Source organism: Nansenia antarctica, assembly GCF_963989245.1.
Source record: "Nansenia antarctica genome assembly, chromosome: 6".
Taxonomy (NCBI): Eukaryota; Metazoa; Chordata; class Actinopteri; order Argentiniformes; family Microstomatidae; genus Nansenia; species Nansenia antarctica.
In genome coordinates, this window is record NC_137676.1 from 70,367,560 (window position 1) to 70,376,970 (window position 9,411).

Consider the following 9,411-nt stretch of genomic DNA (forward strand, 5'->3'; position numbering starts at 1 on the left):
TAACATTGGATAGATGTCTATCTACATTATGAAACATAGTAACGTAGTAACGATCACCTGTTGGTGATGAAACACAGTAACGTTAGATAGATGTCTATCTACATTATGAAACATACAGTAATGTTAGATATTGAGGATTGGGGCAACCCCCCCCATCCCCCAATCCTCAACTTGACGATGACCTGAATGGAGACTATTTCTAAGTCAAGGACATAAACACTCTTTTTGGACACAGCAGTAAGGGCCTGCATATTGTTCACCTTAATGTGAACAGTCTTGTGCCTAAACTGGACCAAATCAGAGAAATGTTCCATGACAGCAAGGTTCACATTTTGAGCTTCTCTGAGACCAAGTTTGATGAATCAATCAAAGACCCAGAGATTGAAATAGTAAACTACTCAGTCATCAGAAACGACAGGAACAGGTATGGGGGTGGTGTCTGCATGTACATTCACAACGATATTATCTTTAACACCCGGTATGACCTGAATCGTGACGAATTAGAATCTGTTTGGGTTGAAATTATCTTTAACAAAGCAAAACCGGTGCTGGTTGGTACTATCTACAGACCTCCCGATCAGAATGATTTCTATGATATTCTTGAGGGGTGCTTGGATGACGTTGACTGTGTGGAAAAGATTCTTATTGGGGATTGGAACACGGACATGCTCAGAAATGAAGCATCCGTCTTCAAATCCTTCACTAGGTTTTCTGAATTACACGGTCTCCGCCAACAAATTACCAAACCCACTAGGGTGTGTATTTCTACTCAAACCACCATAGATCTCATTCTAACATCGGATGAGTCCAAAATCTCCAAGAGTGGGGTTATTGTATGTGGGCTAAGTGATCATTACATGATCTTTTGCACTCGTAAAAAGCATAAACCCAAGGCTGGCGGTCATAAAACTGTAACCACTAGATCCCTTAAATCCTATTCTAGTGAGGCCTTAAACCATAAACTGGAGAATCAAGACTGGTTAGATGAACTAAAAAGCACACAGGTTGAGGAGGCATGGCTAGGTTTCAAAACCAAATTCCTAAATATTATTGACAGTTGTATAGCCCCCATGAGAACCACCAGGGTTAAAGCCCGATCGGAACCATGGATGAATTCGGACATTCTAAATGCTATGAAAGTCAGAGACCTAAAATGCTCTGAAGTTCAAAAATGCAAATCAAAATTAGTGAAACACTTAAACGAAGATCTCAAAACCCACTTTGAGAAAATTAAAAAACAATGCAACAAACTATGCGATCAGGTAATTACCATGACCAAATCTGCTAAGAAAAAATACCTCGATAACAAAATCGAAGAAAACTTAAACAAACCACGTGACCTTTGGAAGCTACTTAATAGCCAACTAGGTTGCAGTCAAAAACTCAAAACCAGGTCTACAAACATCAGCATAAAATCTGGAGATTCTCTCTTTACAGACAAGCTGGATGTGGCTAAGTGCTTAAACACTTTCTTTACAACCATAGCCACTAAATTAGTTAACAATCTACCACCCCACTCAGGGCGTTATGGTGTAGAGCACATCCGTGCGTTCTACAATAAACTGGGTGTACGCAAAGATGATTTTAAACTCTCCATGGTGTCAAACGATGAGGTGTTTAAAAAACTGGGCGCTCTACACTCAGAAAAGGCCACGGGCCATGACAATATTCCAGCCAGATTTCTAAAAGACTCAGCTGCCTCCATTACCCCAATCATCACCCACATAATAAACCTCTCCATCAAACAGGGACACGTCCCCCTTGACTTTAAAATAGCAAGGGTAACCCCACTGTATAAAAAAGGAAGCAAATTAGACCCAGGCAACTACCGACCTGTTTCTATTCTTAATTCCATCTCGAAACTTATGGAAAAAATAGTTTATGAACAGGTTGATAGGTACCTTACCGAAAAAAATCTGATGTATGAATTTCAATCAGGATTCAGAACATCCCATTCCACTGACACATGCCTTCTCTATTTGAACGACCACATCAACCATGAGGTGGACTCGGGCAAGTACTGCGGCATGGTCATGCTGGACCTCCAGAAGGCCTTCGACACAGTAGATCACCACATATTGTTAGATAAACTGAAAGCAATTGGGTTCGATAGAACATCGGTGAGCTGGATGCAATCCTACTTAGAGGGGAGGGAACAGGTGGTTAGTGTGAACGGAACACTGTCCCCCCCCCTCCCAGTGACCTGCGGCGTTCCACAAGGAAGCATATTGGGACCTTTACTGTTCCTAATATATGTGAATTACATGTCATCAGCATGTGATTGCAATTTGTTCCTGTTCGCGGATGACTCGGCTCTGCTGGTCTCTGACAGGGACATATTGCAGGTGGAAAAAGCGCTAAGCACTGAACTGAGTAGAATCGGCATCTGGCTAGCTGACAATAAACTATCAATACACCTAGGTAAAACTGAAACCATCCTATACGGATCCCCATCTAAACTCAGAAAGGCTGTAAATTACAATATAAAAGTGGGTAACATTACTATCACAAGAAAAGAGGATATTACATACCTGGGCTCCATCTTAGAGGCAAATCTTTCCGGAGATAAAATGGCAGCAAAAGTAATCAAAAAAGTTAACCATAGAACTAGATTCTTGTACAGGATATCCTCACTTGTCAGTAAAAACACACTGAGGACCCTATCAGGAGCTCTCATTCAATGTCACTTCGACTATGCCGTAACATCATGGTACTATAGAACCACAAAGGCCCTAAAAACAAGACTCCAGACAGCCCAAAATAAACTGGTTAGGCTTCTGCTAGGCCTCAACCCTAGGACACATCTAACCGTTGCTCATTTTTTGAGCCTTGATTGGCTACGAGTAGTTGACAGAGTGCAGCAGCTTGCAATGGGCCTGGTCTTCAAGATACGCTACACCACAAAGACACCCAAGTACCTGTCAACATACTTCCAAAAAGTGAACAACGTCCACACATACAATACCAGAGGAAGCTCCACGAACCACGTTCAACCGCGTTGCACCACAAACAAGGGGTTAAACTCGTTTGCAAACTATGCAGTAAAAATGTGGAACGCCCTTCCTATAATCTTAAAGGAGTGCAAAACACTGCCCACCTTCAAAACCACTCTCAAAAAACATTTACAGGAGGCTGCAATCCGTAACTGGACCCTCTAAATCAAAAATCAAATTAAAAGACTACACCCCCACCTGGACTACCCTCTATATATTCTTGTTGTTTTGTTGTTATGTCTCCCACCCCCCCCCCCCACCCGAAATACCCTCTGCACATACTAGTTGTTTTGTCCCACCCCCCTACCTGGTCTACACTCTGAGCAAACGCAATGTTATTATGTCGCCCCCCCCCCTCCCCCCCGCCTAAATCTACTGGTGTTTTTGTACCCCCCCCCCCACCATGACCACACACTGTACATACTTGTTGTTTTGTCCCCCCGCCCGAACTACCCATTGTACATATTATATGTCTGTCCCCCTGCCCGAACTACCCACTGTACATACTTTGTGTTTTGTCCCCCGCCCCCACCTGTGGTGTATGTCCCCACCTGTCCTACCCGCTGTACATACCTTATGTTTTGTTGTATTGTTCTTCCCATGTTGGATGTATGTTTATCTCGTAGATAGTACTAGTTATTTGTCTGTATTATCTTGTAGATAGTACTAGTTTTTTGTCTGTCTTACATGTAACGATGAATTGAGAATCAAGGACCCCAATTGAAATAAGCCAGTGGCTTTCTTGGGTTTTTATCCTGTTAGTTGACCTTGTATGTAATATGTACTTTCATGTACCTACTTCTGCAAATCTTCTAATAAAGTTTTCAATCAATCAAAAATGTCTATCTACATTATGAAACATAGTAACGTTAGATAGATGTCTATCTACATTATGAAACATAGTAATGTTAGATAGATGTCCATCTACATTATGAAACATAGTAATGTTAGATAGATGTCCATCTACATTATGAAACACAGTAGCGTTAGATAGATGTCCATCTACATTATGAAACATAGTAACATTAGATATATGTCTATCTACATCATGAAACACACGGTAGCGTTAGATAGGTGTCTATCTACATTATGAAACACGGTAACGTTAGATAGACCTCCATCTATAAAACACACAGTAATATTAGTTTGGTTGGTATCTATGAAACGTTTCACACAGTAGTAGCCTGATCACTTCTTTTTATGCCTGAATGATCTCCCCCAGATCTGCTCACGCTGGGCTGGGATCACGAGGGATGTGTGTGTGTGTGTGTGTGTGTGTGTGTGTGTGTGTGTGTGTGTGTGTGTGTGTGTGTAAGGGGCTCGTGGAGGAAAGGCCTAGTCATGCGCCGGGGAGCTATTTAACCCGGGAGGGGGCACTGGTGCGACCCCAGGGGGTTAGAGGACTGGAGAGACAGAGAGGAACAACATGCACAACCAAAGGTAAGGGAGACGCGGCGCCTACGTTTGTTTTTATTATTATTATTATTATTTATTAACAATGTAGTAACTGACCTGTTGATCCAAGTGACTCTCAGCAGTGACAACAGCCAGTGCTAGACGTTGTGTACGTCTGACAGAGAATTACCAAGTGCCAAGAAGCGTAAAGAGTACACATTGGAAAACGAATATGTCTCCTTAAGATTAGTGGTCGGGGGAGGCTGGTGGAGGTAGAAATCGGAGGAAGGGGGTCATTGTAATGCATTGAATGATATCAAGCATGTGTTTTTTGATGCCGCTTCTGCTCGGATTTCGACCTCCACCGGAAGCGTGAAGCCGTTGTTATTTTTATGTCTTTCGAAATCTTCTGGTGAGAGGATTCAATCCCTTTGAAATATGCATCATCTGGTTTCCGTGGGTCGTCCTGCATGGACAGACAGCAAATCAGCAGAAGTAGATAGAACAGAACGAATGATGAAACAACGAAACAAAAGAATAGAACAGAACAGAAATGTCTAAAACAGTGAAACAGTCCTTTTCTGTAGTTCTTATTGCTGAGGGGTCAAGGGTCAGCAGAACTCCATTTCTCCTGACAGCCCTACCTGTAAGGCAGAGAGATAGTAATCACGGTCAATCTTCTGTGTGAAAGAAGCAAATTCGTTGAGCGAGGACCTTTGCTGGTGTAGGAGAGGAGTGGGCCTGGATTGTCAAAAGAGATAAAGTACTTCTGTCGCGACAGAGTTTTGGGGAGACTCACCTGAGAGCAAGATTTATTATTTTCATATCGTTCTGCCTCTGTCTTTTATCCATTTATGTCGTTATTTGACGTTCTGGTGAGACAGGTTTAAATCCCTCGGGACGCGTCGGCTCTTGTTTTTCGACGGGGAACATCCTGTATGATAATGACAGCATTTCTAATTAAATTAGGTGGAAACAGAACAAAACAAGGTAAAAAACTAAACTAAACAAAAAGGATTATACAAAATGATAATACCACTATTAAAATCACCACTACTATGATCAAAACTTCTCAACTAATCAAGGGTCGGTGGAGATACATCCTGTCCTTTTGATTGACAGATGGAAACTTATGTTGATGCAACGAAAACAGTAGTTATCAAAAGAGAGAGAAGCTGAAGATTGGGGTCACACACACACACAGACCGCAACATTTATGAACAACCACACCCCCCATATCCTTTACAAATGACTATCGAATCTACTTCTAGAAAAAACTATATTTTGGTCTTCAAATCTTGATGAATCTTTCGTGATGAAAAACTAAAAAACTTCCAGTCCGGGGGAGGCTGGAGGAGGTCGAAATGGGAGGACCAGGGGAGGCTGGTGGAAGTAGAAATTGGAGGACCAGGGGAGGCTGGTGGAGGTGGAAATGTGAGGATACCAGGGGAGGCTGGAGGAGGTAGAAATCACGTGACGAAAAACTAAAAAACATCCTGTCTGTCCTGTCTGTCCTGTCTGTCCTGTTTGTCCTGTCTCCGTCCTGTCTGTCCTGTCTGTCCTGTCTGTCCTGTCTGTCCTGTCTGTCCTGTCTGTCCTCTCTGTCCTGTCTGTCCTGTCTGTCCTGTCTGTCCTGTCTGTCCTGTCTGTCCTGTCTGTCCTGTCTGTCCTGTCTGTCCTCTCTGTCCTGTCTGTCCTGTCTGTCCTCTCTGTCCTGTCTGTCCTCTCTGTCCTGTCTGTCCTGTCTGTCCTGTCTGTCCTGGTTGTTCTGTCTGTCCTCTCTGTTCTGTCTGTCCTGTCTGTCCTGTCTGTCCTGTCTGTCCTGTCTGTCCTGGGTGTCTGGTTGTCTGGTTGTCTGGTTGTCTGTCAGCAGCATGTGGCGATTGGGTCTGCTGCTGGCGACCGCGCTGTGCGCCCCCCTGACCCTGGCCCAGTTCCCCCGGGAATGCGTGACCCCCGCGGGCCTCCGGAGCGGCCAGTGCTGCCCCTCGCCCTCGGGGGCGGCGGCGGCGGGCGACGAGTGCGGCTCCGCCTCGGGGCGCGGCCAGTGCGCGGCGATAGCGGCGGACCAGCGGCGCCACGGGCCCCAGTACCCTCACGACGGCCGGGACGACCGGGAGCGCTGGCCGCTGAGGTTCTTCAACCGGACCTGCCGCTGCAGCGGGAACTTCTCGGGCCACGACTGCGGACGCTGCCGCCACGGCCTCACGGGGCCCGATTGCGACCAGAAGATCTCTGTGGGTAAGCAGGGGGGAGGAGGCTGGGGGGAGGAGGCTGGGGGAGGCTGGGGGAGGCAGAAATAGGGGGGATACCAGGGGAGAATGGTGGAGGTGGAAATGAGAGGATACCAGGGGAGGCTGGTGGAGGTGGAAATGGGATAGTAAGAGATAGATGGTAATTAGTAATTGATAGATAGTAATTGCTCCCAATGAGCGGGCCGGCGCCTTGCATGGTAGCTTGCCGCCATTGGTGTGTGAATGGGTTCGGATCTAAACCATCAACCCCCCCCCCCTCATCCCTTCACCTCATCCCTTCACCTCCTCCCCCCCCCCCCCCCCCCCCCCATCTCCAGTCAGGAGGAACGTGATGCAGCTGAGCTCGGTGGAGAAGCAGGCGTTTGTCAGTGCTCTGGACCAGGCCAAGAGGACCGTCCACCCTGACCTGGTCATCTGCACGCGCCAGTACGTTCTACAGAACTACGTAGAACTACATTACACTGCAGCCGTAGAACTACATTACCCTGCAGCCGTAGAACTACATTACCCTGCAGCCATAGAACTACATTACCCTGCATCCATAGAACTACATTACCCTGCAGCCATTGTCAAGTTATGTGATGGTTTTCTGTGCTTCCCCTAACTTGAAAGGGCTTTGACCGTTTGACCAGAGTTTCACTGGGACTCCACTCTTTCTGCATCCAATGACCAGACAGCAATTATCTTTATCCTTTTATTTTGGACTTAATTTTGTCTCTTTTTCATCAGATTTATAAGTAGTAGCAGTAGTAGTAGGTGAAAAACCTTTGAAAAGGTATAAACACAAAATAAGCGGCTAAGAAACAATATGAAGGAATTTACAATGCAATAAAACATTTTTAGAAGTAATGAAATAGTTTTCCCAAAATGATGTACCGCCCCATTAACTTCACCATGAACTGAACTTGATATCAAACACCCAACAGCAACCAATTGGCTATCAAACAAATCCAAGATATCAAACAAACAACAACACACATCCAAGTCATCTCACCGTCAGCCACTCTGGTCTCTGCAAACAGTTTGGTTGAGCACAGCACTGCAATAGGCACATGTTCCTACCACAGTGTGTTTGTTGAACTGAATCCTCAACTGTGGGACTGCAGACTAAAGGGAGTGGTGATTGTTCAGGTGAGCTGCTGGGTGATTTGTGAATTGATTTCAGCTGTGCAGGCCATGACTGTCATCTCATGTTTCTCCTCTGGGGGGAATGGGAGCCAAACATTTACATTACATTTACATTTTTGGCATTTTGCAGACGCCTTATTCCAAAGCGACTTACAATCAATACATTTGAATACTAAGCATGTGAATCAGCAGTCCACTATTCGTTGCAGGAAGAGTACTCTAGCTCGGGCCCGGGGCCACTGATAGAAGGAAAAACCTTCTCCCTATTATCGCCTTCTACTAAATGTTTATTTATTATTATTATTATTATTATTTTATTTTTTTTATTATTTGTTTTTATTACTGGAGAAACTGAGAAACAGTACAAGGGGGGCAGTAGAAGTTCTTAGGGACACAGTAAAGGGGAAAGCGGGTGTCTTTAGGAGACGTAGTGGTGAGGGTCGAAAGATGTCTCAGGAGGAGCAGTTAAGATGTAACCTGAAGAGATGGGTCTTCAGTCTACGACGGAAGATGGGTAGTGACTCTGCCGTTCTGACAGTTGGGATGGCTGAGTTTCTCTAGGGAGGGGAAATTGGGCTCTTTTTCCTTGTTTGTGAAGGAATGGCACTGTATTTGGTTTCTTGTTGAGTTTGCCAAGACAGCCATAGAACTACATTACCCTGTAGACAGAGAACTACATTACCCTGTAGACAGAGAACTACATTACCCTGTAGACAAAGAACTACATTACCCTGCAGCCATAGAACTACATTACCCTGTAGACAAAGAACTACATTACCCTGTAGCCATAGAACTACATTACCCTGTAGACAGAGAACTACATTACCCTGTAGACAGATAACTACATTACACTGCACCCATAGAACTGCATTACCCTGCAGCCATAGAACTACATTACCCTGCATCCATAGAACTACATTACCCTGCATCCATAGAACTACATTACCCTGCATCCATATAACTACATTACCCTGTAGCCATAGAACTACATTACCCTGCAGCCATAGAACTGCATTACCCTGCAGCCATAGAACTACATTACCCTGCATCCATATAACTACATTACCCTGCATCCATATAACTACATTACCCTGCAGCCATAGAACTACATTACCCTGCAGCCATAGAACTACATTACCCTGTAGACAGAGAACTACATTACCCTGCAGCCATAGAACTACATTACCCTGTAGCCAGAGAACTACCTTACCCTGTAGCCATAGAACTACATTACCCTGCAGCCATAGAACTACATTACCCTGCAGCCATAGAACTACATTACCCTGTAGCCATAGAAGCACTTCAACTGTGATTGAACATTTGAACCCTACAGTTACCAGGAGGTGTTTGGGCCGGACGGGAACACCCCCCAGTTTGAGAACGTCACCATCTACAACTACTTTGTGTGGAGCCACTACTACTCCGTCAGCAAGACCTTCCTGGGGGCGGGGCAGGCCAGCTTCGGGGGCGTCGACTTCTCCCACGAGGGGCCGGGGTTCGTCACATGGCACCGCTTCCACCTGCTGCAGCTGGAGAGAGACATGCAGGTGAGGGAGGGAGGGAGGGAGGGAGGGAGGGAGAGAGACATGCAGGTGAGGGGGGGGAGGGGGGGAGACATGCAGGTGAGGGGGGGGAGGGGG

The 9,411-nt window shown here is 45.4% G+C and overlaps 1 protein-coding gene across 1 annotated transcript in view; it reads left to right on the forward strand.

The window, feature by feature from the left end:
• Nucleotides 1–6,262: 6,262 nt before the first annotated feature.
• Nucleotides 6,263–9,411, forward strand: part of LOC308161373 (5,6-dihydroxyindole-2-carboxylic acid oxidase-like) — a gene marked incomplete at both ends in the record, with an annotated part of 11,583 nt that continues 8,434 nt past the window's right edge. Inside the window, 3 exons of the mRNA XM_080535388.1 lie at nt 6,263–6,629; nt 6,961–7,069; nt 9,105–9,318. Coding sequence (XP_080391514.1) covers nt 6,263–6,629; nt 6,961–7,069; nt 9,105–9,318 — 690 coding nt within the window. The remainder of the gene's footprint in view (nt 6,630–6,960; nt 7,070–9,104; nt 9,319–9,411) is intronic.